Source organism: Dryobates pubescens, chromosome 3, assembly GCF_014839835.1.
Source record: "Dryobates pubescens isolate bDryPub1 chromosome 3, bDryPub1.pri, whole genome shotgun sequence".
Classification (NCBI taxonomy): Eukaryota; Metazoa; Chordata; class Aves; order Piciformes; family Picidae; genus Dryobates; species Dryobates pubescens.
The window spans coordinates 12,568,082-12,595,411 of record NC_071614.1 but is presented as its reverse complement, the minus strand read 5'-3'; the positions used below and the strand labels follow the sequence as shown (position 1 = coordinate 12,595,411).

Genomic DNA, 27,330 nt, shown 5'->3' with positions numbered 1-27,330 from the left:
TCATCAGACCCTTTGCTTTCTTGAGTTTCTGCCCCCAAACCTGAGTGTTTTGCTACTCACCTTCAGCAGGCCGAGCGTGGGAGAGAATTTCAGCAGCTCTTCTATCACGTTGTTGTAGCCTTTGATGGCAGCCTTCAGCAAGGCAGTGGTTCCATCCTTCAGAAGAGAGGAAGGTCAGGGCCCTTCTCAGCAGTGCCTTGCCTGCAGGCCCCTTGGCTGCAGGGCCACACCAGCTCTTCCCCCACACCTCTGAGAGGAGGCTCTCCTCTGCTCATAGTATCATAGAATCAGTCAGGGTTGGAAGGGACCACAAGGATCAGCCAGTTCCAACCCCCCTGCCATGGGCAGGGACACCCCACACTAGATCAGGCTGGCCAGAGCCTCATCCAGCTTGGGCTTAAACACCTCCAGGGACAGGGCCTCAACCACCTCCCTGGACAACCCATTCCAGGGCTTCACCACTCTCATGGGGAAGAACTTCCTCCTCACCTCCAGCCTGAATCTCCCCACCTCCAGCTTCATTCCATTCCCCCTAGTCCTATCACTCCCTGAGATCCTGAGCAGTCCCTCCCCAGCCTTCTTGGAGCCCCCTTCAGATACTGGAAGGCCACAATGAGGTCACCTGGGAGCCTTCTCTTCTCCAGACTGAACAGCTCATTGTCTTGGAGGAGGCAGCTCCACAGCATATCACAGAATCACAGCATGGTAAGTGGCTGGAGGGGACCTTTGGAGGTCATGGAGTCCAACCCCCTGCCAAGGCAGGGTCACCTGGAGAAGGGTTTTGCATGACTCCAGAGATGGAGACTAATCACAGCATGGTAAGGGGTTGGAAGGGACCTCTGGAGGTCATGGAGTCCAACCCCCTGCCAAGGCAGGGTCACCTGGACAAGGGTTTTGCATGACTCCAGAGATGGAGACTAGTTTTAGGGCATCTGGAGGATTGCTCCTTGGCAGGTGAAAACTTGAGGGTAAAATACACACCATCTGTAATCTTTGTTTCTCATTTACATGGACATTTCCATCCCCTAATTCACATAGAATCACAGGATCATCGAGCCATGGAATCACCTGGGTTGGAAGTGACCTCCAAAGCTCAATGCAGTGAGCAGGGACATCCTCAATCAGATCAGGTCACCCACAGCCCTACTGATGTCTCCAGGGCTGGGGCCTCAGCCACCTCCCTGGGCAACCTGTTGCAGTGTTCCACCACCCTGCTGGTGCAGAACTTGTTCCTCACATCCAATCTCCATCTGCTCAAACCTCTGCCCCTTGTCCTGTCCCTGCAGGCCTTTGCTGACAGTCCCTCTGCAGCCCTCTCACAGGCCCCCTTCAAGATGCTCCCTCCAGGAAGCTGGCCCAGATACAAGAGGAAAAAAGGACTTCACCACCCACCCATCAAAGAGGACAGACTCTGGGGGCCCAGGGCTCCATCTGAGCAGAGCTGCAGGGGCAGAGCAGGCAGGAGGCAGGGAGCTGCAGGCAGGCAGAGGAGGAAGGGCTACTCACGTCACGGGCGGCGTCGCGCTCGGCTCCCCGCAGCAGCATCACTCGAACCACCTCGCTGTGGCCCATCTGGGAGGCAATCCACAGGGGAGCTGTCCCATCCTGCAGGCAGAGGAACACTGCTGATGGTTGCACTGTGAGGTCCTGTGCTCCCTGCTGTCTTACCACCCAACCAGTGCCACAGACACTCTGCCATTCCCCAGTTAAAAGCTGCATTGCAGACAGAGGTATTTACAGCATCTAGGGGCAATGGTTTGAAACTGGAGCAGGGCAGAGTTAAGTTGGACACCAGGAGGAAGTTCTGCACAGTGAGGGTGGTGCACCACTGGATCAGGTTGAGGCTCCATCCCTGGAGACACTCAAGCTCAGAGCTGATGTGTCCCTGGGCAGCCTGCTGTAGCTGGAGGTGTCCCTGCTGAGTGCAGGGGGTTGGACAAGATGCCCTTGGAGGATCCCTTCCAACCCAGTGCAAGCTGTGAATATGAGACTATGGAAAGGTGCTTCCAAAAGCATGTGGAAACTTGGTGTGTCCAGTTAGAACCACTCCAGTTGTGGAAGCAGAATCATAGAATTTGCACATGACACCAAGCTGGGGGCAGGAGTTGATCTGTTAGAGGGCAGAAGGGCTCTGCAGAGGGACCTTGCCAGGCTGGACAGGTGGGCAGAGGCCAACAGGATGGCATTCAACAAATCCAAGTGCCAGGGGCTGCACTTTGGCCACAACAACCCCAGGCAGAGCTACAGGCTGGGGGCAGAGTGGCTGAGAGCAGCCAGGCAGAAAGGGACCTGGGGGTGCTGATTGACAGCTGCCTAAACATGAGCCAGCACTGTGCCCAGGGGGCCAAGAAGGCCAAGGGCATCCTGGCCTGCATCAGGAAGAGTGTGGCCAGCAGGAGCAGGGAAGTCATTGTGCCCTGTGCTCAGCACTGCTGAGGCCACACCTTGAGTCCTGTGTCCAGTTCTGGGCTCCTCAGTTTAAGAAGGACATTGAGAGACTTGAAGGTGTCCAGAGAAGGGCAACAAAGCTGGGGAGGGGTCTGGAGCACAGCCCTGTGAGGAGAGGCTGAGGGAGCTGGGGTTGCTTAGCCTGGAGAAGAGGAGGCTCAGGGGAGACCTTATTGCTCTCTCCAACTCCCTGAAGGGAGGTTGTAGCCAGGTGGGGGTTGGTCTCTTCTCTCAGGCAACCAGCACCAGAACAAGAGGACACAGTCTCAAGCTGTGCCAGGGGAATTTTAGGCTGGAGGTGAGGAGAAAGTTCTTCTCTGAGTTGTTAGCCATTGGGATGTGCTGCCCAGGGAGGTGGTGGAGTCCCCATCCCTGGAGGTGTTCCAGAGGGGATTGGATGTGGCACTTGGTTCCATGGTTTAGTCATGAGGTCTGTGGTGCCAGGTTGGACTTGATGATCTTTGAGGTCTCTTCCAACCTTGGTGATACTGTGAGACTGTGATTCTATGAATCATGGAATCATAGAATGGTTAGGCTGGGAAGGAGCTCTGAAGGTCATCAAGCACAGCCACTACCAAGTCCACTGCTAAACCATGCCCCTCAGCACCACATCTACACAGCTTTTACACACCTCCAGCCATGATGATTCAACCATTTCCCTGGGCAGCCTGTTCCAGGCCTTGACAGCGAGGCCACTTCCTCTCATCTCTGGAGCCACTTTTAGCTGCTTTCTCTTGCATAGGTGGCCTGAAATGTGCATTGCTGTGTGTCCAGTTAAAGCCCTCTTTGGCTTACAAGCTGGGCCTAAAATACACTGAGGAGGCCAAAGGTATCTTGTGTACATTGATCCCTGGGTGGCTGGAGGTGACAGAAGATGAATGCTCAGAGGCCTGGCAGCCCTGCTGTGTGAGGGAAGGCTGAGAGCTGAGTGTGCTCAGCCTGCAGAAGAGAAGGCTCAGGGCAGACCTCATCACCATGGAGCAGCTCCTAGAGGGAAGCTACCAGAAGATTGGAGACTCCCTGTGTACAAGGAACCCCATGGGAAAGACAAGGGGAGATGGGGACAAGGCACTGCTGGGGACATTCCCATGGGACTGCAGGAGAAAATGTTTGCCCCTGAGAGCAGTCAGAGACTGGAATCATCTCCCAGGGGCAGCAGTGGAGTCCCCTCCATGGGGCAGTTGGAAGGCTCAGCTTGGCAGGGTGCTGGGCAGCTCCTTTCAGCTCTGCTGTTAGCTGCAGAGGTTGGAGCAGGTGGTCCCTGGGGTCCCTTCCAACCTGACACTCTGGGATGCAGTGAAGATCCAGGCAAACCTCAGCAGGCAAGGGCAGGGTCTGCAGCTGAGTCCCTACATTTGGAGTGGAGACTGTTTACAGAAGCTAAGGAGCAGTGCAAGCTGATCATCAGCTTTCAGTATGAAGTTACACTGCCCACCCTCAGCAGCTATAGAAAAATGAGCCTGCCTTCAGTGATGGTACTTCACAAACCTTCTCTGCAATAACTCCCCCAGAAAACAGGGCAGTGATCAAGGAATTTGGCATGAAACAGTCTGGTTTGGGAAATTTCTCCTGTGGAAGTATTATTTCAGCAGGAAATCCAGGGAAGAAAATACAGATTCAGAATCAGGTAAGCCTAGAGAAGAGAAGGCTGCAGGGAGACCTCAGAGCAGCCTTCCAGTACCTGAAGGGGCTCCAGAAGAGCTGGGGAGGGACTGGTGACAAGGGCTGGGAGTGACAGGAGGAGGGGGAATGGAGTGAAGCTGGAAGAGAGGAGATTGAGACTGGAGATGAGGAAGAAATTCTTTGCAGTGAGGGTGGTGAGACTCTGGCACAGGCTGCCCAGGGAGGCTGTGGCTGCCTCCTCCCTGGAGGTGTTCCAGGCCAGGCTGGATGAGGCCTTGAGCAGCCTGGGCTGGTGGAGGTGTCCCTGCCCATGGCAGGGGGTTGGAACTGGATGAGCTTTGAGGTCCCTTCCAACCCAGCCCATTCCATGATGTGTGATGGATTTCCATCCCAGAGGCAGAGGTGAGGTGAAGCACTGCAGCTATTTCTCACTCCAGTCAGAATTTAGTTCTGTGTCTTTTATCCTTTCTGCTCCTAACCTGCCTGATTCTGCAGACTGCAGAGGACTCCAGCAGTTGTGTGGTGCCAAACTGCTTCTTGTGGACCCTGAACAAAAGGCTCTGCCTGAATGGGCTTTAACACAGCAGTGAGAGCTCACCTAGCAGGGTGCCTGCAGTGCTTGTCAGCTCCCCTCCCCACCCTCAGCAGCATGAGGAGCTGGCAGGACAAAGGGACACAAAATATGCTGGGGCTTCTAAAAGAGCCTTAATGAGGAGTTCCAGGAGAAAACTACTTCTAGCTCTAAATAAGACATTTCCACCTTGATCACAGCAGCAGCCTCCCTCCCTGGTGCCAGCTGCAGACTCATGACCTGCTGATGCAATCCAAAAAGCCACTGAAGGAAGCTGTTCTCTGCTTCCTCTGGGCCACTGACTTAACCCTTCAGAAGACACAGACAAGTTCCTTCTGCCTTTGAGATAATGTCCTGGGCTTCCCTTTTTCTGACTCTGAGAAAGGCACATCCTGAGATCTTCAGTCTCAGAGGGTGAGGAACAGGAACTTTGTCCTCTCTTGTATCAGTTCTCTGGAAATGAACTCCCTGGAATCAGGGGCTGGCCTCGCTCCAGTGTGTGTCCTGCTAATAAACTGAGGGTCCTTGGTGCTTTGAAACAAACCCAGGCTCTCTTGCATGCAGGCAGAAAGGGACCTGGGGGTGCTGGTTAATAGTAGGCTGAACATGAGCCTGCAGTGTGCCCAGGGGGCCAAGAAGGCCAAGGGCATCCTGGCCTGCATCAGGAAGAGTGTGGCCAGCAGGAGCAGGGAAGTCATTGTGCCCTGTGCTCAGCACTGCTGAGGCCACACCTTGAGTCCTGTGTCCAGCTCTGGGCTCCTCAGGTTAGGAAAGATGTTGAGCTGCTGGAAGGTGTCCAGAGAAGGGCAACAAAGCTGGGGAGGGGTCTGGGGCACAGCCCTGTGGGGAGAGGCTGAGGGAGCTGGGGTTGCTTAGCCTGGAGAAGAGGAGGCTCAGGGGAGACCTTCTTGCTCTGTCCAGCTCCCTGAAGGGAGGCTGTAGCCAGGTGGGGGTTGGTCTCTTGTCCCAGGCAAGCAGCACCAGAACAAGAGGACACAGTCTCAAGCTGTGGCAGGGGAGGTTTAGGTTGGATGTTAGGAAGAAATTCTTCCCAGCAAGAGAGATTTGCCCTTGGGATGTGCTGCCCAGGGAGGTGGTGGAGTCACTATCCCTGGAGGTGGTCAGGAAGAGCCTGGATGTGGCCCTTGGTGCCATGGTTTAGTTGATCAGATGGTGCTGGGTGATAGGTTGGACTTGATGATCTCGAAGGCTTTTCCTGGTGAATTCCATTCCATTCCATTCTATTCCATTCCATTCCATTCCATTCCACTCTGTACAGTGTTTGTGATGGCAAAGCCCTCCAGTCTGTGCTGCTTTCCCTCCCGGGAAGCTGACACTCCATCTTTATCTGATTTTCCTCCCACTAGAGGGCTCCAGGAGATAGCAGCAGGGCAGCTGAAGGACTCTGTACAGCTCGGGAAAGCCGAGAGCAGCCCACAGCCTGGAATCTGCAGCAAGCCCCCGAGCTGTGAAACGTGAGCACAGCACAGGGAGCACAGCAAAGGGAGCAGAGCACAGGGCAGCACAGGGAGTAGAGCACAGGAGCAGAGCACAGGGAGCACAGCACAGGGAGCAGAGCACAGGCACAGGGAGCACAGCACAGGGAGCACAGCACAGGGAGCAGAGCACAGGGAGCAGAGCACAGGGAGCAGAGCACCGGGCAGCAAAGGGAGCAGAGCACAGGGAGCAGAGCACAGGGAGCAGAGCACAGGAGCAGAGCACAGGGAGCAGAGCACCGGGCAGCAAAGGGAGCAGAGCACAGGGAGCAGAGCACAGGGAGCAGAGCACAGGGAGCAGAGCACAGGAGCAGAGCACAGGGAGTAGAGCACCGGGCAGCAAAGGGAGCAGAGCACAGGGAGCAGAGCACAGGGAGCAGAGCACAGGAGCAGAGCACAGGGAGCAGAGCACCGGGCAGCAAAGGGAGCACAGCACAGGGAGCAGAGCACAGGGAGCAGAGCACAGGGAGCAGAGCACCGGGCAGCAAAGGGAGCAGAGCACAGGGAGCAGAGCACAGGGAGCAGAGCACAGGAGCAGAGCACAGGGAGCAGAGCACAGGGAGCAGAGCACCGGGCAGCAAAGGGAGCAGAGCACAGGGAGCAGAGCACAGGGAGCAGAGCACAGGGAGCAGAGCACAGGGAGCAGAGCACAGGAGCAGAGCACAGGGAGCAGAGCACCGGGCAGCAAAGGGAGCACAGCACAGGGAGCACAGCACAGGGAGCACAGCACAGGGAGCAGAGCACAGGAGCAGAGCACAGGGAGCAGAGCACCGGGCAGCAAAGGGAGCACAGCACAGGCACAGGGAGCACAGCACAGGGAGCACAGCCCAGGCACAGGGAGCACAGCAAAGGGAGCAGAGCACAGGAGCAGAGCACAGGAGCAGAGCACAGGGAGCAGAGCACAGGGAGCAGAGCACCGGGCAGCAAAGGGAGCACAGCACAGGGAGCACAGCACCGGACAGCAAAGGGAGCACAGCAAAGGGAGCAGAGCACAGCAGCTTTCCCTCATTCACAGTGAAGTTTGTAAGAATCACTCCTGTAGACCAGAGAAGGTTTTTGGTTGGGAAAGACCTCGAAGTTCATGGATTCCAACCACTGCCTAACTCTGCTAAGCCTGGTGCCAAACCATGGCCCTCAGCACCACATCTCTGTACCTTTTAGACACCCCCAGAGATGGGGATGCCTCCCTGGGCAGCCTGTGCCAATGTTTTGAGAACCCTTTCAGGGAGGAATTTTCTTCTGATATCCAACCTAAACCTCCCCTGGTGCAGCTTGAGGCCATATCCTCTCCTCACTTGTTACTTGTGAGAAGAACCCAACCCTCAGTGCAACCTCCTCTCAGGGAGCTGCAGAGAGCAATGAGGTCTCCCTCAGCCTCCTCTTCTCCACACTCAGCACCCCCAGCTCACTCCAGCACCTCAATATCCTTCTTGGAGTGAGGCCCCAAACCTGAGCCCAGCACTCAAGGTATTTTCAGGTATAAATGAAAAGGAGCAGAAGGCAGCACAAGTGTTGGCTAACAGCACTGTTACCATTCACTGTCCTTCATAGCACTGCTCTTAGACATCACAGAATGGTAGGGGTTGGAAGGAACCTCCTCAGAGGTTGGACTTGATGATCTCTCAGGTCTCTTCCAACCTTATTGATTCTATGACTCCATAGCATGTGTTAGGTAAAACACAGCAATGTGGAGAGCATTTGGAGTCTGTTCAGCCAGTCAGGCTAAAGCCTGCTGGGACACAACCTGCCCAAACAGGGTGTGAAATTCACTGGCAAATGATCTCCTTGCTTAGGGTTTGAGCTATAGAAGCAAAGAAATGGCTTCTTGCACCATGCCTCAGACACTGCCCCCAGCTCTGTCTAGACATAAAGAGGAGGAAAACAATTTGCTTGGCTCTACAATGTCAGAGAGGAAAGAAGTGAGCTAAGATCCAAGAGAAATGACACTGCCAGGGAAGAAACATGCCAGGGAGCTTTGCTGTTCAGTCTTCTAAGAGCTGAGCTGAAAGGCCTCACATGGAGAAGAGAAGGCTCTAGGGACACCTAAAAATAGCCTGCCAGTACCTGAAGAGGGATGGAGAGAGCATGTTTGCAAAGGCCTGCAGGGACAGGACCAGGGCCAATGGCTTTAAGGTGCAGAAGAGCAGATCTAGATTGGATATCAGGAACAAGTTCTGCACCAGGAGGCTGCTGGAACACTGCAACAGGTTGCCCAGGGAGGTGGTTGAGGCTCCATCCCTGGAGATATTCAAGGTGAGGCTGGGCAGGGCTCTGGGCAACCTGATCCAGTGGAGGATGTCCCTGCTGGCTGTGGGGAGGTCAGACTGGCTGAGCTTTGGAGGTGCCTTCTGGCCCAGCCCATGCTGTGAGTCTGTGACTGCTTCCACTCCAGCCCTGCCTTTTTGTTGTGTGCTGCTGCTCTGTGCTGTTGGTGTGGGAGAGCTGCTTGGGCAACCTGATCCAGTTGGGGATGTCCCTGTTGACTGCAGGGGGTTGGACTGGATGACTTTTTGGGGGTCCCTTCCAACCCAGACCATTCTCTGGTTCTCTGACTCTGTGGACAGCCAGCACCATCTGAGATGCTGTGTGGTGTGAGAAGCACTCCTGTGGGACTGGCAGGTGGGGCCTGAGACCAAAGGGGAAGCAGCACTCACTGCAGCAGCAGGAGGAGGCATACAAGGTGGGGTCCATATGCTTAAGCCCCCAAATTCACTAGGCAGAGAGGGAAACCTGGACACCAAGAGGGAGGAGAAGCATGAACTCAACAGCTGGCACTCTGGAGCCCTGCACTCACTGTGATGCTGCTTAGAGAAGTTGCCTGCAGCAGTGAGGGCAGTGTGGTGTGAGACAGTCACCTGGCATGGACACTGCCCTCATTCCTCATGACCAGCACACTGCCTTGGAGCCAAGTCCAGAGTGGTTTGTTAGCAGGGAAGGGACTGAAGTCCACCCAACCATTCCTGTGCCAATTAATCAGTAGAAATGTTCCATTTGTTAAGGGAATGTCTCAGGTTGCAGTGGGGCCAAACACAAATGCCACAGACTCAGCCAGGCAGGGGCTTAGCAGGGATCAGAGATGCCCTGCAGCAAAGGGAGCCCCCTCCTGCTGGAGATGAAGCAGAGCCAGGAGGAGCATTCACACAGTCAGGACTTTGCCTCAGCACAGATTAAAAGCTGTCCCCTGGAACATTGTGTTGTGGGAACTGGATCCAAGAGCTACAGAAGCAGTGCCAGCAACAATTAGCTGGGGTGCTGTAAGGCAGGCTTGCAGGATGCACCGAGGGGCAGCTGAACCCAAGGCTTCCTAACTTCATCTGGACTGACTCAAGAGGCAGGAGTGCACACCCTGGCCTGGCCTGCTCCACTGATCTCTCAGACTGTGCTGATTTACAGCTTTTAATATTTCTTATAGAGTCATGGAATTGTTTGGGTTGGAAAAGCCCTCTGAGATCATCCAGCCCAGCATCAACCCAGCCCCACCATGGCCACCAAACCCTGGCCCCAGGTGCCATGGCCACAGCTCTCTGGAACACCTCCAGGGATGGGGACTCCACCACCTCCCTGGGCAGCCTCTGCCAAGCCCTGACCATTCTGGCAGCAAAGACATTTGTCCTCATCTCCAACCTAAGCCTCCCCTGGCACAATTCCAGGCCATTTCCTCTCCTTCTATCCCCTGAGCCTAGGGAGCAGAGCCCAACCCCCACCTCACTGCAGCCTCCTCTCAGGGAGCTGCAGAGAGCAAGGAGGTCTCCCTCAGCCTCCTCTTCTCCACACTCAACACCCCCAGCTCCCTCAGCTGCTCCTCCCCAGCCTTCTTCCCCAGACCCTTCCCCAGCTTGGTTGCCCTTCTCTGGACCTGCTCCAGCCTCTCAATGTCCTTCTTGGAGTGAGAGGCCCAAAACTGACCCCAGGACTCAAGCTGTGGCCTCCCCAGTGCCCAGCACAGCCCTTAGTCCCCTAGCAGGGACCCCTGGGCCAGCCACACATCTAGTTCATAGCTGTCACTTAATGACCAAGCAGCAACCTCACTGCCTACAGAGGAGCTGACTTTATGCTTATGGTTGCTTCTGGCTGTCTGTGTTGGCAGGATCAGACCCACTGAAGTTAATAGGGGACTGCAAGGCTTCCCACATGCATCAAGGACCTCCAGAGATGGAGCAAACCCTCCCACTTGAGTTCCAGAGTGCCCAGGGGTGACACAAAGAAAACTAAACTAAAGGCTTTTGTCTTGGAGGCTGAAGCCACAGCACTGAGGGCCTGGTGACTCCAGTCCACCACATCCAGTGCTGTCCACCATGGGGGCTCCCAGGCTTTCCAAAGCTTTTCCAAGGATGTCCCAGAGAATGCAGGGGTGCCACATGCTGTGTGGACCTTCACAAGTAACTTGGTGCAACAGAAGCAGATCAGTGAGACTTGGAGAGACTGAGAGCTGGGCACAGAGGAACCAAATGAGGTTCAGCAAGGACAAGTGCAGAGTCCTGCAGCTGGGGAGGAAGAGTAAACTGCAGCAGCACAGGCTGGGAGGGGATCTGCTGGAGAGCAGCCCTGGGGAGAAGGACCTGGGAGTGCTGGTGGCTAACAAGCTCTGCATAGGACAGCAATGTGCCCTGGGGGCCAAGAAGGCCAATGGGGTCCTGGGGTGCATCAGAGGAGTGTGGCCAGCAGAGCCAGGGAGGTTCTCCTCCCCCTCTGCTCTGCCCTGGGGAGACCTCACCTGGAGTATTGCATCCAGGTCTGGGCTCTCCAGTTCAGGAGGGACAGGGATCTGCTGGAGAGAGTCCAAGGGAGGGCTATAAGGATGATGAGGGGACTGGAGCACTGCCTGGGGAGGAGAGGCTGAGAGCCCTGGGGCTGTTGAGTCTGGAGAGGAGAAGACTGAGAGGGATCTGATCAATGTCTGTCAATAGCTGAGGGGGTCAGGAAGGAAGGGACAGGCTCTGCTCAGCTGCACCCTGGGATAGACAAGGAACAATGGATGTAAGCTGCAGCACAGGAGGTTCCACCTCACCATGAGGAGGAACTTCTTGACTGTGAGAGTGACAGATCCCTGGAGCAGGCTGCCCAGAGAGGTTGTGGAGTCTCCTTCTCTGGAGCCTTTGCAGCCCTGTCTGGATGTGTTCCTGTGTGACCTGTGCTGGGTTCTATGCTCCTGCTCTGGCAGGGGGCTTGGATGATCTCCAGCCCCTGACCTTCTGTGATCCTGTGGTTGCAAGAGATGTTAGAAGGCTCTTACACCAACACCACAGCCAGCTGCAGGGCTCCCTGGGCATTCAGCTGTGTGGCTCCCAGCAGCTCAGAGGCTCACTCTGCAGCTGCTGCAGGCTGTGAGCATGGCTGCTGCAGACCTAGAATAGAGCTTCCAGCTTCACTTCTTCCAGAGACAACCAAGTTCATGTGCAAGCAGAAGTGACTGGAGTGCTGGCTTCTAACCAAAGTGCCAAACACAGAATCAATCAAGCTGGAAGGGACCTCCAAGATCACCAAGTCCAACCAATCACCCAGCACCATCTGATCAACCAGACCATGGCACCAAGTGCCTCATCCAGGCTCTTCCTAAACACCTCCAGGGATGGTGACTCCACCACCTCCCTGGGCAGCACATCCCAATGGCCAATCTCTCTTGCTGAGAAGAATTTCTTCCTAGCCTCCAGCCTAAACCTCCCCTGGCACAGCTTGAGACTGTGTCCTCTTGTTCTGGTGCTGCTTGTCTGGAAGAAGAGACCAACCCCCACCTGGCTACAACCTCCCTTCAGGGAGTTGCACAGAGCAAGAAGGTCTCCCCTGAGCCTCCTCTTCTGCAGGCTAAGCAACCCCAGCTCCCTCAGCCTCTCCTCACAGGGCTGTGCTCCAGACCCCTCCCCAGCTTTGTTGCCCTTCTCTGGACACCTTCCAGCAGCTCAACATCTTTCCTAACCTGAGGAGCCCAGAACTGGACACAGGACTCCAGGTGTGGCCTCAGCAGTGCTGAGCACAGGGCACAATGACTTCCCTGCTCCTGCTGGCCACACTCTTCCTGATGCAGGCCAGGATGCCCTTGGCCTTCTTGGCCCCCTGGGCACACTGCAGGCTCATGTTCAGCTGCTGTCACCCAGTACCCCCAGGTCCCTTTCTGCCTGGCTGCTCTCAGCCACTCTGCCCCCAGCCTGTAGTGCAGAGCCACAACCTGCCCTCCAGGGAAACATCTCCATGGGAATGTGATGCCCAGGGAGAATTGCAGAGCTGCCTTGAGAGAGCTGTGGGAGCCTGGAGGCACTGTGCAGGGCTGAGCTTACCTGCCGGGGCTGGTTGACCTTGGCTCCCGAGGACAGCAGCAGGCGGATCACGTCCAGGTAGCCTCCTTGTGCTGCCAGGAAGATTGCAGAGGCTCCATCCTGGGAAGAAACACACCCAGCTCTCACCCTCTGCCAGTTTTCAACACAGAACCAAACCCAGCTGAATGGGGTTCTGCTGCTGGAACCATTTATGCAGTGTGACAGCAGCTCCCCAGTCCTGCTCCAGGCAGAATTCCCCACAGCCAAAGTCTGCTTCCCAACAGAGGATGGGAAGGGTTCTCTCTCAGCAGGCACAGCCACTGGCCTCATCACACATCACAGCAAGCACTTGAGCCTGGCTCTGCACTGTGTGTGCAGGGGCTGGGTCTGTGAAGCTTTGATCTGCATCACCAGGACCTCACTCCTGAACAGCAGTCTGGGTTCAGTTAGCTTTTAGCCCCTGTGCTCAGCGCTGGTTAGGCCACACCTGGAGTCCTGTGCCCAGTTCTGGGCTCCTCAGGTTAAGAAGCACATTGAGACACTTGGACGTGTCCAGAGAAGGGCAATGAGGCTGGGGAGGGGTCTGGAGCACAGCCCTGTGAGGAGAGGCTGAGGGAGCTGGGGTTGCTTAGCCTGGAGAAGAGGAGGCTCAGGGGAGACCTCATTGCTCTCTCCAACTCCCTGAAGAGAGGTTGTAGCCAGGTGGGGGTTGGTCTCTTCTGCCAGGCAAGCAGCACCAGAACAAGAGGACACAGTCTCAAGCTGTGCCAGAGGAGGTTTAGGCTGGAGGTGAGGAGAAAGTTCTTCCCAGAGAGAGAGATTGGCCATTGGAATGTGCTGCCCAGGGAGGTGGTGGAGTCCCCATCCCTGGAGGTGTTCAAGAGGGGATTGGCTGAGGCACTTGGAGCCATGGTTAGTTGTCAGGAGGTGCTGGGTAGAAGGCTGAACTTGATGATCTCGAAGGTCTTTTCCAGCCTTATTGATTCTGTGATTCTATAGAATCATGGAATCATTAAGGTTGGAACAGCCCTCTAAGAGCATCCAGTCCAACCTTCCACCCAGCACCTCCATCACCACTAGACCATGTTCCAGAGTGCCAAGTGTGACATCTGCTCATCTCCCGAACACCTCCAGGGATAGGGACTCCACCACCTCCCTGGGCAGCCTCTGCCATGCCCTGACCACTGCCAGCAAACAAGTTTTTCCTCATCTCAAACCGTCCCCTGGCACAACTCCAGGCCATTTCCTCTCCTTCTGTCCCCTGAGCCTAGGGAGCAGAGCCCAACCCCCAGCTCACTGCAGCCTCCTCTCAGGGAGCTGTAGAGAGCAATGAGGTCTCCCTCAGCCTCCTCTTCTCCACACTCAACACCCCCAGCTCCCTCAGCTGCTCCTCCCTAGCCCTCTTCTCCAGACCCTTCCCCAGCTTGGTTGCCCTTCTCTGGATCTGCTCCATCACCTCAAGGTCTTTCTTGTAGCTGTGGCCCCAAAATCTGAACCCAGTATGTTGGGAGCTGCTGTCTGCTGCTCCTCTTCCTGCAAAACTCAGCACAGGCTTAGTGAAGCATGAGCTGGAAACAGTGCCCCAGGGCCTGGATGCTGGCTCTTTGACATTGAAATCAAGACAAATGTCCTGGTGAACAGGAGAGGTGTCTGCTGTCACCACCAATGCACATCCCTGGGCCCTCTGAGGGGCTGTTTTCTCTGGTTGCTGTGTGGGTGGAAGAAAGAGGGTGATGGTACCAGGCGCTGTGCAGGCTTCCTCCAGAGCAGCTATAGAGAGAACACTTCCATGCAGAAAGCAAATAAGGTTGTGGAATGTTAAAGGAGCTCTGTAATATCTCATCAAGCAAGATGCAGAACCTCAGTTCACTACCTCCTGTCATCTTTCAAATGCTTGGGGTTTCAGAGTTGATTTGAGTGTGGTGAGAAAGCAGTTTGGAGGAGAGAAGACGTTGCTGCAAGAAGGAAGATTGAGTTGGCTGTCCTTTGCCTTCTCCTCTACCCCTCCCATGAGTCACTTCAGGATCAGAACATCTGTCTTGATGGTTCAGGGAGGACTATGCAGCAAGAGAAGTGTGGCCAGCAGGGCCAGGGAGGGGATTCTGCCCCTCTGCTCCACTCTGCTGAGACCACAGATGGAGCTCTGGGTCCAGTTCTGGAGCCTCTGTGCCAGGAAGGATCTGGAGGTGCTGGAAGGTGTCCAGAGAAGGGCCATGAGGAGGAGCAGAGGGCTGGAGCTGCTCTGCTCTGGAGACAGCCTGAGAGAGTTGGGGTTGTGCAGGCTGGAGAGGAGAAGGCTCCCAGGAGACCTCATTGTGGCCTTCCAGGATCTGCAGGGGGCTCCAAGAAAGCTGGGGAGGGACTTTGGAGGGTGTCAGGGAGTGATAGGACTGGGGGGGATGGAGCAAAACTAGAAGTGGGGAGATTGAGATTGGATGTGAGGAAGAAGTTGTTCCCCATGAGGGTGGTGAGAGCCTGGCACAGGTTGCCCAGGGAGGTGGTGGCAGCCTCCTGCCTGGAGGTGTTTGCAGCCAGGCTGGAGGTGGCTGTGAGCAACCTGCTGTAGTGTGAGGTGTCCCTGCCCATGGCAGGGGTGTTGGGACTGGCTGAGCCTTGAGGTCCCTTCCAGCCCTGACAATTCTGTGATGCTATGAAACCTCTCCTGCTTGGCCTCCTGCCAGTGAGACTCCAGCCAGCACTTTGCAAGCACAGCCTGGTGATGTCCCAGGAAAGGAGCTGAGCCAAGGTTTGTTTCTCCAGTGCCCCCTGCTCTCTTTCCATTCAGCACTTGCTGCTGGCTAGCTTTGCTTTATGGCTGTGAGCAAGATAAGTGCTTCTCTAAATCCCACTGCAAACATTGCTCATTTCCAGGGGACACAACGGGGAAGTGCTTGTGCTGCCTTCAGCTGCAGGTGGATGCCTGCAGGTGTGCAGCAAGGCTATTTTAAAAGCCTGGTAAGGCCTGGGATGACCCTGCAGAGGGATGAGTCACTGCCTGCAGGTCAGAGAGGCCAAGGCTGCTTGCACAGCAGCCAGGGTGGGACACCCTGCCAGATAAATGCAGGCTGAGGACAGCACTGAGGTGGAGACCTCCATAAACCATAGAACTGCTTTGTTGGGAAAGCCCTCTGAGATCCTCCAAGCTCACCCAGTCCAACACCAACCCAGCCCCACCATGGCCACCAAACCCTGGCCCCAAGGGCCATGGCCACAGCTCTCTGGAACACCTCCAGGGATGGGGACTCCACCACCTCCCTGGGCAGCCTCTGCCAGGCCCTGACCACTCTGGCAGCAAAGACATTTTGCCTTCTCTCCAACCTAAGCCTCCCCTGGCACAATTCCAGGCCATTTCCTCTCCTTCTAGCACCTGAGACTAGGGAGCAGAGCCCAACCTCAACGTTGCTGTAGAGAGCAATGAGGTCTCCCTCATCCTCCTCTTCTCCACACTCAACACCCCCAGCTCCCTCAGCTGCTCCTCCCCAGCCCTCTTCTCCAGACCCTTCCCCAGCTTCTCTGGACCTGCTCTAGCCTCTCAATGTCCTTCTTGGAGTGAGAGGCCCAAAACTGACCCCAGGGCTCAAGCCGTGGCCTCCCCAGTGCACAACCCCCAGTGCTGGTGGCTTCTGCAGTCACCAGCCCTCGGTCCCCATGCATGCTGAGGGTGCAGCAGCATCCTGTAGATCCAAAGCCCTTGGAGATGGCTGAAAAAAAACCTCCTAAATCCCTGGGGAACAACCTCCACTTGGTCAGTGTTAAGCTCTCTGCTGTGGGAAAGAGTGGTGGGGACTGGAGGGAAAATCTGCCTCTCCTTCCTGGTGAATGCTGAACAGTTCAGCTGATTTGTGTCTCTGCTGAAGTAAATCAGAACCAGTGCTGCAGTGGCTGGGGCCAGCTTTCTGAAGAGTCAGCTAAACAACATCAGCTCCTCAGCCTTTTTAACCATCCCCTGCCCAAAACACTGACAAGTTGAGATGCACCAATGCCAAGTAACAGCATTTTAACTGATACAACCAACAAACCCTGCTCTCCCTCAGCTTCAAACCATTCCCCCTTGGCCTGTCTCCAGACACCCTCAGCAAAAGTTCCTCTGCAGCCTTCCTGCAGGCTCCTTTCAGGCACTGCAAGGCAGCTCTGAGGTCCCCCTGGAGCCTTCTCCTCTCCAGGCTGCACACCCCCAGCTCCCTCAGCCTGTGCTCACAGCAGAGCTGCTCCAGCCCTTGGAGCATCTTTGTGGCCTCCTCTGCACTCTCTCCAGCAGCTCTGTGTCCTTCTCCTGCTGGGGACACCAGAGCTGGAGGCAGGATTGGAGGTGAGGTCTGAGCAGAGCAGAGCCAAGGGGCAGAATCCCCTCTCCTGCCCTGCTGCCCACACTGCTCTGGCTGCAGCCCAGCACACAGCTGCCTGCAGGGCTGCATGAGGGCACTGCTGGCTCCTGGGGAGCTGCTCAGCCATAAGAGCTGGCAGTATTCTTTGGCTGCAGGCTGATGGGTAGCACAAATCTGACCCAGATTTGGTCCATATCCCTCACACGGGGCCAAAAGGCAGCCAAAACAGCTCTGATTTTGTGCTACCCCTCCCAACAAGCGGAGAGTTAACCAAGTTCTCATCTCAGAAAGCAGAGTGCTGCCAAGCCAGAGGGCCTGGCAGATGCCTGTGTGCTGGAGCCCCAGCCAGCCAGCAGCACATTTGTTCCAGCAGCAGCGCTGGCAGCGCGCTCTGTGTCAGAGGACTCACGTAAAGCTGATCGTGGATGTTGGCACCGTGCTTCAGGAGGGTCTCCACCACCTTGGCATGCCCATACTGGCAGGCAGCCAGCAGAGCAGTGCCTCCATCCTGTGGAAGAGCAAAGGCAGGTGAGAGGGCAGGGGCTGCACTGAACAGCACCAGTGAAAACCAAGCTGATTTTAAGGCCCACAGCAAGCAGCTCTGTAGTGACTGCCTGCTGAAGCCTCCATGGCTTTGGTGCCAGGCCTTGAAACTTGGCTCTGTCACTATAAACATTTTCCTCCTGAGTATTTCTCACTCAAGGACAGGAACAGAGTACATTCTGCTTTTTGGTCCTCATCTTCTGCATCCCCAGTAGAAGCTTTGTGCCTTTCACAACTCCAAGCTCCTCCATGGCTCTTCCCTTTAGAGCCAAACCCCCTGTCCCTGACAAGCTCTTCCATCTGCTGAAGGACCTCACACCTCTCCCCTGACCATCTGATCTGATCATCTACTCTTCTCTGGCCAGAACCTCATGGCCTGATGCACTCTGCCTCTGCCCTGTTGATTGCTGTCTAAAGAAGGGTAGGGAGACTGCACTTTAAAAGCTGTTAGGTAGCTGTGGAAGTGTGAATCAGACCAAACCCATGCCCATCACTGACAGGCCATGGCTTCTGCTGAAGAAGTGATCCCTGCAGGCAGGAGCAGCCCCAGGCAGCTTGCACCAACACCACAGCCAGCTACAGTGCTCCCTGGGCATTCAGCTGTGTGGCTCCCACCAGCTCAGAGAGTCACTCAGCAGCTGCAGCTGCTGCAGGCTGTGAGCATGGCTGCTGCAGAGCTGGAACAGGGCTTCCAGCTCCACTTCTTCCAGAGACAACCAAGTTCATGTGCAAGCAGAAGTGACTGGAGTGCTGGCTTCTAACCAAAGTGCCAAACACAGAATCAAACAGGTTGGAAGGGACCTCCAAGATCAAGTCCAACCAATCACCCAGCCCTAACTAATCAACCATAGCATGGCACCAAGTGCCTCATCCAGGCTCTTCCTAAACACCTCCAGGGACAGTGACACCACCCCCTCCCTGGGCAGCACATTCCAAGGCTAATTTCTCCTTCTGGGAAGAACTTCTTGCTAAGATAAAGCCTAAACTTCCCCCTGCACAGCTTGAGACTGTGTCCTCTTGTTCTGGTGCTGATTGCCTGGGAGAAGAGACCAACCCCCACGTGGCTACAACCTCCCTTCAGGTAGTTGTAGAGAGCAATGAGGCCTCCCCTGAGCCTCTTCTTCTCCAGGCTAAGCAACCCCAGATCCTTCATCTACACTTCTCTGGCCAGAACCTCATGGCCTGCTGCATTCTGCCTCTGCCCTGTTGATTGCTGTCTAAAGAAGGGTAGGGAGAATGCATTTTCAAAGCTGTTAGGTAGCTGTGGAAGTGTGAATCAGACCAAACCCATGGCCATCACTGACAGGCCATGGCTTCTGCTGAAGAAGTGATCCCTGCAGGCAGGAGCAGCCCCAGGCAGCTATAGTTGCTGCATGTCACCACTAAAGGGAGACCTAGGCACATGCATCAGCCCCTGCTTGTGGAGGTGCTCCCTTGGGAGCCACCTGAGAAGGGAAACACCTCAGTGTCACTGCCAGTTGACTTTGGAGTCAGCTGAAACAAGGGAGATAGCAAATGTGGGTGTTGGCAGCCGGAGTGCACTGTGCCCCACTCACAGTTTCCATCGTTTCTGACCCTGATAAGCAGGGGAAGTCCTCATCTGCTGCCTGGGGCGGCACCGTGCGGGCATGAAACGAGGTCAGCCACACCACAGGTCTTCTCTCCTTCTCTGACTTCTCCCAGTCTCAAGCCCATCCTCCACAAGATAAGATGTCAGGTAGGGGGTTTCTAGAGCTGGCATTAACATGGGCAAAGAGCTGTGTGTGCCCTCAGCCTTGCTCTCTGAAGCAGCTCCAAAGCTGGGTGTGAAACGCTGCAGGCAGACAGAGGCCCCCGAGAGCGGCTGTGGCCGGAAGGGCCACCTGGCTCTTGTGGGAGCTGCTGTGATTAGCACCAGAGCCTCAGGAACACTCAAGCTCTGGCATGGCTGAGCTAACCCACACAGGTTCTCTGGAGCCACCCCCAAGAGCTCATAGCCTCCAGCCTGCTTCCCTGTCACACTGAAATGCAAGCCTGGCTGGATTCAGAGATCCAGGGATCCACATTCAGAGAGCCAGACTCAGAGATTCAGAGAGCCAGACTCAGAGATTCATAGACTTAGAGATTCATAGATTCAGAGATCCAGAGATCCAGACATTCACAGATCCAGAGATCTAGAGATCTGGAGATTCCTAGATCCAGAGATATGGAGATCCATAGATCCAGAGATTCACAGATCCATAGACTCAGAGATTCAGAGATCCAGAGGTCCAGAGATCCATAATCTAGAGATTCATAGATCCAGAGATCTGTAGATCTAGAGATTCATAGATCCAGAGATTCATAGATCCAGAGATCCAGAGAGTCACAGATCCAGAGATCTAGAGATTCATAGATCCAGAGATCCACAGATCCAGAGATTCATAGATCCAGAGATTCATAGATCCAGAGATTCATAGATCCAAAGATCCAGAGATCCACAATCTAGAGATTCATAGATCCAGAGATCTGTAGATCTAGAGATTCATAGATCCAGAGATTCATAGATCCAGAGATCCATAGAATCACAGATTTATAGATTCACACACTTATAGAGTCATAGAAGCAGGATCCATAGATTCAGACTCAGAGACTCAGCTTCATAGATCTAGAGATGTATAGGTTCATAGATATATAGGTCCATAGAGCCATAAATTCATAGATCCATAGAATGGTTTGGGTTGGAAAGCAGCTTGAAGACCAACTGGTTCCAACCCTCCTGCCATGGGCAGGGACAGCTCCCACCAGCCCAGGCTGAGTGTCAGCAGAGGTGAAGCTGTTGGGTGACAGCCTAGGTCCTGCATGTTAGTCCTGGGTTATTTGTGTCAGTGCAGTGGGTAATCAGGGCAAGGGAATTCAGCTCCTCTATAGCTACAGTGAGTCATGAGACCTTCCTCTGCAATTAGCCTCCCCTAATTTAGTAGGAATGCTGGAACAGGACCCAAAGGCAATCACAAACACCACCTTACACACACTTCACAGACAATGGCAAAAGCTAACAGCAGCAAACCTGTTTCCTGCCTCCAACCAGCTGACAGCCCTCCTGCTGCAGGAGTGAGCTACCTGCTCAAAGGGCTACAAACAGCAAGCAGACAACTTTAAAGACTGGATGTGGCTCTGAGCACAGAAGCATAGAATCACAGAGCTGTCAGGGCTGGAAGGGAGCTCAAGGCTCAGCCAGCTCCAACCCTGCCATGGGCAGGGACACCTCACACTACAGCAGGTTGCTCACAGCCACCTCCAGCCTGGCTGCAAACACCTCCAGGCAGGAGGCTTCCACCACCTCCCTGGGCAACCTGTGCCAGGCTCTCAACCTGCTGTAGTGTGAGGTGTCCCTGCCCTTGGCAGGGGGGTTGGAACTGGATGATCCTTGGGCACCCATCCAACCTTGACAGTTCTATGATTCTACCTCTGATCAACTTCTGTCCCTGAGGCTGGGCAGGGAAAGCTAGGCCCAAGTTAATGTTTTCACAGAGAAGGTTCAAGTGAGGCAATCCTTGCATCCCCCTCCTGCTGCCATGGGAGCGGGATCAAGAGCCATGACCCCCAGAGCCTCTCAGCATGCAAAACCAGAGCCATCCTCTTACTTACCTTGTTCTTATACTCAGTGGAGGCTCCAAACTGAAAGAGAAACTTCACCACATCGTTGTGGCCTTGCTGTGCAGCAAAGAAGAGAGGAGTTGCACCTGACTGGAAGGAAAAAGCCAAACAGGTTAACCACCCCCCCTCCCCAACACACCAGACACTTGACAGAGGCTTACACAGCTCCCATCATGATCAGCTGGGAGGACAGGCTGACTGTGAGGCCTCCAGAGGACACCAGCTGTGTCAGATCAGGTTTTCCTCCCACTGCACTGAGAAATCAGTCCAGCATCATAGGGTTGAGTCCAAGCCAAGTTTCAGAGGGGGCTTCTGCACAGAGTTTCTACCACAGCTCTCAGGACTCACTTCAGCCCAGTCACCAGAGTGAGAATCATACAATCAAGCAGGTTGGAAAAGACCTCAGAGATCACCAGGTCCAACCTATGACCTAATCCCTAACACCTCCTGACAACCAAACCATGGCTCCAAGAGCCACATCCAAGCCTTCTGTGAACACCTCCAGGGATGGGGACTCCACCACCTCCCTGGGCAGCACATCCCAATGGCCAATCTCTCTTGCTGGGAAGAACTTTCTCCTCACCTCCAGCCTAAACCTCCCCTGGCACAGCTTGAGACTGTGTCCTCCTGAAGAGTGCTGCATAATGGAGGAACAGCCAGAAGGAACCCAAGCCCTGCTCCACCTGCCTCGACACCCTGGGACAAACAGGAGCATGGGATGGATCTGGGTGAGGACAGAGCAGGGAGTGATTTGGTCCAGCAGAGCTGCACCTTCCTTGGCTCTCCACTGGCAGAAGGTGACTGCAGGTGGCATAAGTCACCTTTGTCCCTTGCAGCAGTAGCTCCACAGCCAAGCAGCCTTCAGGCAAGTGTCACCAGCCCTGCTTCACCTTGGCCTCCCCATGGTGTGTACTGCTTGCACCAAACACTGTCAGCAAGATGAGAGTAAACTGGGATCAAAACCACAGTGTGTGAGACTGAAATGGCTGGACAGCAGGAAAGGGGAAGGGGAAAGGGAAGGGAAGGAAAAGGAGAAAGGGAAAAAAGGAAAGAAGAGGGAAAAGGTGGGGAAAGGTGGGGCAAAGGGGAAAAAAGGGAGAAAGAGGGAAATGAGAGGAGAAATAAAGGGAAAATGGGAGGGGAGGGGAGGAGACTCAAGGAGAGGAGACTCAAGGAGAGGAGACTCAAGGAGAGGAGAGGAGAGGAGACTCAAGGAGAGGAGACTCAAGGAGAGGAGACTCAAGGAGAGGAGAGGAGAGGAGAGGAGAGGAGAGGAGAGGAGAGGAGAGGAGAGGAGAGGAGAGGAGAGGAGAGGAGAGGAGAGGAGAGGGGGAAGGGGGAGAAAGAGAGGGAGAGGGGGAGGGGAGAGGGAGGAAATAAAAAAGGGGAAAAGAAAATAGGGAAAGGCCAAAGAGACTTTCCTGGCTTTGAGCTCTCTGAGCCCACATCCAAGGTGCAGCAAGAGGGAGCTACATCTGAAACTCCAATGCCCAAAGCAGGTGGCCCCTTGAGAGCATTTCAGAGCCCCCTCTCCCAGATGCATTGCTGGGGCTCTCCCCTCCCCAGGCTTCACCACACTGCAGAGCACAGCTTTGAGTGTGGGCACTTGGTTTCAGGAGAGTTCCATTGGTCTTTGGGGCTTAAACTTAACGTGCTCTTCCCTCCCTGTGCAACAGAGGGATTGTGGAGGATTCCAGAGCCTCTCTTTTCCTTGGCTTGCTGAATCTCAGTGCCCTAAGTGATGCTGAGGAGCAGCTCCATAAAGCTGTTCTCAGCTTTTGCTTTTCTTGCTGCTTCCCCAGCAATGTTTACCTAAGGGAAGGGAGATGTTCAGCACAGGTTTGGAACAGGACCCCACTGGGAGACACTGACAGTCATAATTAGAGCAAGTTTAGGCCAGTAAGTGCAAAGACATTTGTATCATCAAGCATGCACTGACTCAGGAACTTCCAGATGTCAGCAGCAGATTGGTGCTGGAGCTGCAGGTAACCAAGGGAAGTGAGCAGCATTGCCTGGTGGTGTTTGAGCACCCAGCGTGCTGCCAGCCTGCCTCAACCTGCTCTGCTCTGAGGTCCTCTGCCCCTGCCCCACAGCAGCTCTGCCCTCTCTGTGCCCAGCACACAGGCTAGGGGGGGACTGGATTCTCATCTGTGTGGAGTGTGAGGGGAGGGAACTTCCCCATGGGATGGTTTAGAGGCTGGGGGGAGTTTTAGGCTGTGCCTTTAAAACTTTGCCCAGCTCTTGAGCAGAGAAGCAGCAAAGTGTTAAACAAATCACTGCTGGGTGTGAAAAGGGAAATAAAGATCATTCTGAACAAGCCCATGGGAAGAGGTAGGGGACTAAAACTGCTTGTATCAAACCACTCTCTCTCTCTCCTCTTGCTTCTTCACTCTGGGAGAGATGCTAACTTGTTTCTGCTTGACCACACTGCTTCTGTGGTGACTGGTGGTGGAGTCACCATCCCTGGAGGTGTTTAGGAAGAGCCTGGCTGAGGCACTTGGAGCCATGGTTGAGCTGATCAGATGGTGCTGGGTGATAGGTTGGACCTGATGATCTCAAAGGTCTTTTCCAACCTGGCTAGTTCTGCATTCTGACTGGGATTAACTTCTCTGCTGCTGCCTCTTCTCCCTGTTGCACAGAGGGGTCAGGGGGAGGCAAGGAGGGAGAAGCTAGTAGCTTCCCCTGGTCTTTGACCAAGGAGGGGTCCTTGTGCTGCTGTAAATCCCTGTTCATATTGGAACCCCTGGATATTTTGTACCACTGCATTGCAGTCCATTGCAGATTGTAGTTGGTGCTTGTAAATGCAGCTTCCATTTGCTTCCAGCTGAGCTGGCCTGGCAAAGTTAACGCTGGGGGGGTGGTGAACTTCAACCCACCAAAGTTACAGACCTCCAGGAGGTGGACTGGGAAGTGCATTTCATTCCCATGAGTCCTGCACCCCTATTAAACTGGCTGCAGTTTCACTTTGCTTCCCTTTTCCCTCCTCCTCTCCTCCCAGGAGGATGCACAGGCTCTCTCTCTTGTGGGGAAAACCTGGTGTCAGCCTTGGCAATGCTGCCAAATAGGCCTGGAGCTGCCTAATGGGGACTGGAGCTGCCTAATGGGGACCTGGAGCTGCCTAATTGGGGCTTGGAGCTGCCTAATGGGGGCCTGGAGCTGCCTAATTGGGGCTTGGAGCTGCCTAATTGGGACATGGAGCTGCCTAATTGGGGCTTGGAGCTGCCTAATGGGAACCTGGAGCTGCCTAATTGGGGCTTGGAGCTGCCTAATTGGGACCTGGAGCTACCTAATTGGGGCTTGGAGCTGCCTAATTGGAACATGGAGCTGCCTAATGGGGACCTGGAGCTGCCTAATGGGGGCCTGGAGCTGCCTAATTGGGGACCTGGAGCTGCCTAATTGGGGCCTGGAGCTGCCAAGCTGAGTTTTAGCTGCATCACAAAGGTGTGGTGTGGGGGGTCAAGAGGCTTGGTGGGAGGGGGCAGTGATGAAGGCTTGGGTTTGTTGGCCTGGTTTAGAGGGAGGTCTGTGAAAGCTTTGGCTCAGAGGGGTTCTGTGTTAAGCCCAGGCTGTGGATTTTCTGTGTGTTTTATCTGCTCTGTTCTGTTTTGTGTCATTGGGAACAGCAGTTCCATTTCAACTTTCCAATCCTATCCTGCCCTCTGTGTGAGAGTTTTTCTTTTGCCCCTTTTGGAAGAGGTGAAAGAGCAAATCTGTCCCACTCTGAGACACCCCAAAACCAGCCACTGCTTTCTCTTCCACAAGCCAGGGTGTCAAGGTGCAAAGGATGGCTTGAATGCAAAGCAGAGATGCAGGAAGGGTGCAGGGGATTGGTAGAGAGGAGTTGGCTCAGACTGAGAGGCAGCAACTCCAAAGCTTCCCCAGTCAGAACAATCTCCAGGCTAGCCATGGCATCCATTCCAGGGGTTTTTTATGAGCAGGCTCTGCAAAGCAAAAGGTAAATTCCTTCCCCTTAGCACTGCTCCCAGCCAGGGAGCTGTAAACTACAGTGCCAAGAAGGGAGACCACAGATGCCTAAATGCTGTCACCTTAGGAGCTGCATCTCAGCCTTGACTGCCCCTCACCAACCAGGTGTGCTGGCAATGGTGGATGCAGTGTTTCTGGATGCCCCTCTGGCATCTTGTGGTCTGTGACCAGCTCCAGGCACCTGACTCCTTGGTTCAGGAGAGCACAGCCTGTGTGTACACACACACTGCACAGCCAGCAGCAAAGGAGCTACTGGCAAAAAGCAACAGACAGCACTTGTCAGAGGCAGGAAACCCACAGACCCTGCCCCAAGGCCTGGGTGAAGGCAGAGCCTCTCCTACCTCTCTCTGCAGGTTGATGTCTGCTCCTTGCAAGACCAACTCTCGTACACAGTCTGTGTGGCCATAGTAAGAGGCTACCATCAGAGCTGTTGTGCCAAGCTGGGAGGGAGGAAGGAAAAACAAGTCAGTACCTTCAGCAGACAGCTCCAGCTGCCTGGGAGAGACAGCAGCTCTCCTGAACAGCTGAAAGGAAGCTTGGGGCCATTGGAAAACTGCTCAGCATTTCAAGCTTACTGCCCAGGATCCTTGGGTCCTCCAAAGCTCACCCAGTCCAACCCCCTGCACTCAGCAGGGACATCCTCCACTGGATCAGGTTGCCCAGAGCCCTGTCCAGCCTCACCTTGAATATCTCCAGGGATGGAGCCTCAGCCACCTCCCTGGGCAACCTGTTGCAGTGTTCCAGCAGCCTCCTGGTGCAGAACTTGTTCCTCACATCCAATCTCAATCTGCTCTGCTCTACTTTGAAGCCATTGCCCCTGCTCCTGTCCCTGCAGGCCTTTGCAAACAGTCTCTCTGCATCCTTCCTGTAGCCCCTTCAGGTCCTGGCAGGCTGCTCTTAAGTCTCCCCAGAGCCTTCTCTTCCCCAGGCTGAACACCCCCAGCTCCCTCAGCCTGGCCTCACAGCAGAGCTGCTCCAACCCCCTGAGCGTTTTTGTGGCCTCCTCTGGATCTTCTCCATCATGTCCATGTCCTTCCTATATTGAGGGCTTCAGGCCTGGGCACAGTACTCCAGGTGAGGTCTCACCAGAGCAGAGCAAAGCAGCAGAATCAGTTCTCAGCCTTGTTTCCCCCTCTGTGCCATAACCTGGTACACTCAAGCATCTCTCCATAAGCTGTGGCCAGAACAGCAAGATACATCCTCTGTCTGTGCTTTCAGCCCATGTTTAAACCCACACCTGACTTCCCCCATGTTTAAACCCACACCTGACTTCCCCCATGTCTAAACCCACACCTGACTTCCCCCATGTCTAAACCCACACCTGACTTCCCCCATGTCTAAACCCACATCTGACTTCCCCCCATGTCTAAACCCACATCTGACTTCCTTCCATGTCTAAACTCACACCTGACTACCCCCATGTCTAAACCCACACCTGACTTCCCCTCATGTCTAAACCCACACCTGACTTCCCCTCATGTCTAAACTCACACCTGACTACCCCCCATGTCTAAACCCACACCTGACTTCCCCCATGTCTAAACTCACACCTGACTTCCCCCCATGTCTAAACCCACACCTGACTTCCCCCCATGTCTAAACCCACATCTGACTTCCTTCCATGTCTAAACTCACACCTGACTACCCCCATGTCTAAACCCACACCTGACTTCCCCTCATGTCTAAACTCACACCTGACTTCCCCCATGTCTAAACCCACACCTGACTTCCCCCATGTCTAAACCCACACCTGACTACCCCCATGTCTAAACCCACACCTGACTACCCCCCATGTCTAAACCCACACCTGACTTCCCCCATGTCTAAACCCACACCTGACTTCCCCCCATGTCTAAACCCACACCTGACTACCCCCCATGTCTAAACCCACACCTGACTTCCCCCATGTCTAAACCCACACCTGACTTCCCCCCATGTCTAAACCCACACCTGACTTCCCCCCATGTCTAAACCCACACCTGACTTCCCCCCATGTCTAAACCCACACCTGACTTCCCCCCCTGTCTAAACCCACACCTGACTTCCCCCCATGTCTAAACCCACACCTGACTTCCCCCCATGTCTAAACCCACACCTGACTTCCCCCCCTGTCTAAACTCACACCTGACTACCCCCATGTCTAAACCCACACCTGACTACCCCCATGTCAGCTGCAGTAGGGAAATGCCCATGGGATCCATCTGCCACACCTCTGGGCTTCTCTTTGCTTGGCATTGGGCTGGGGGAGGCAGAGTTGGGAGGCTAGCAGCTCTGGTTATGAGGAGGACTGCTAGCTGACAGACTCATTGCTACCTGGCCTTGGCTGAGTTGGCTCTTCCCCATGATCTATTACTACATTGACACTGCCTTGCAAAGAGAAGCCTGAGGGGCTGGGATCTGTGTTGCTCACGTCAGAGCCAGCAACACCTCTCTCAGACACCCTTTAGAGTGCCGCCGAATTCCTATCCCCT

At 54.8% G+C, this 27,330-nt stretch overlaps 1 protein-coding gene across 1 annotated transcript in view; it reads right to left on the bottom strand.

Moving 5' to 3' along the window:
* The window catches only part of ANKRD29 (ankyrin repeat domain 29), a 42,928-nt gene that overhangs the window by 6,193 nt on the left and 9,405 nt on the right, over positions 1-27,330 (bottom strand). Inside the window, exons 3-8 of the mRNA XM_054179675.1 lie at positions 25,201-25,299; positions 20,867-20,965; positions 17,124-17,222; positions 12,411-12,509; positions 1,507-1,605; positions 61-156 (exon numbers count right to left, since the gene is read on the bottom strand). Of these exons, the coding sequence (XP_054035650.1) occupies positions 61-156; positions 1,507-1,605; positions 12,411-12,509; positions 17,124-17,222; positions 20,867-20,965; positions 25,201-25,299 (591 nt within the window). The remainder of the gene's footprint in view (positions 1-60; positions 157-1,506; positions 1,606-12,410; positions 12,510-17,123; positions 17,223-20,866; positions 20,966-25,200; positions 25,300-27,330) is intronic.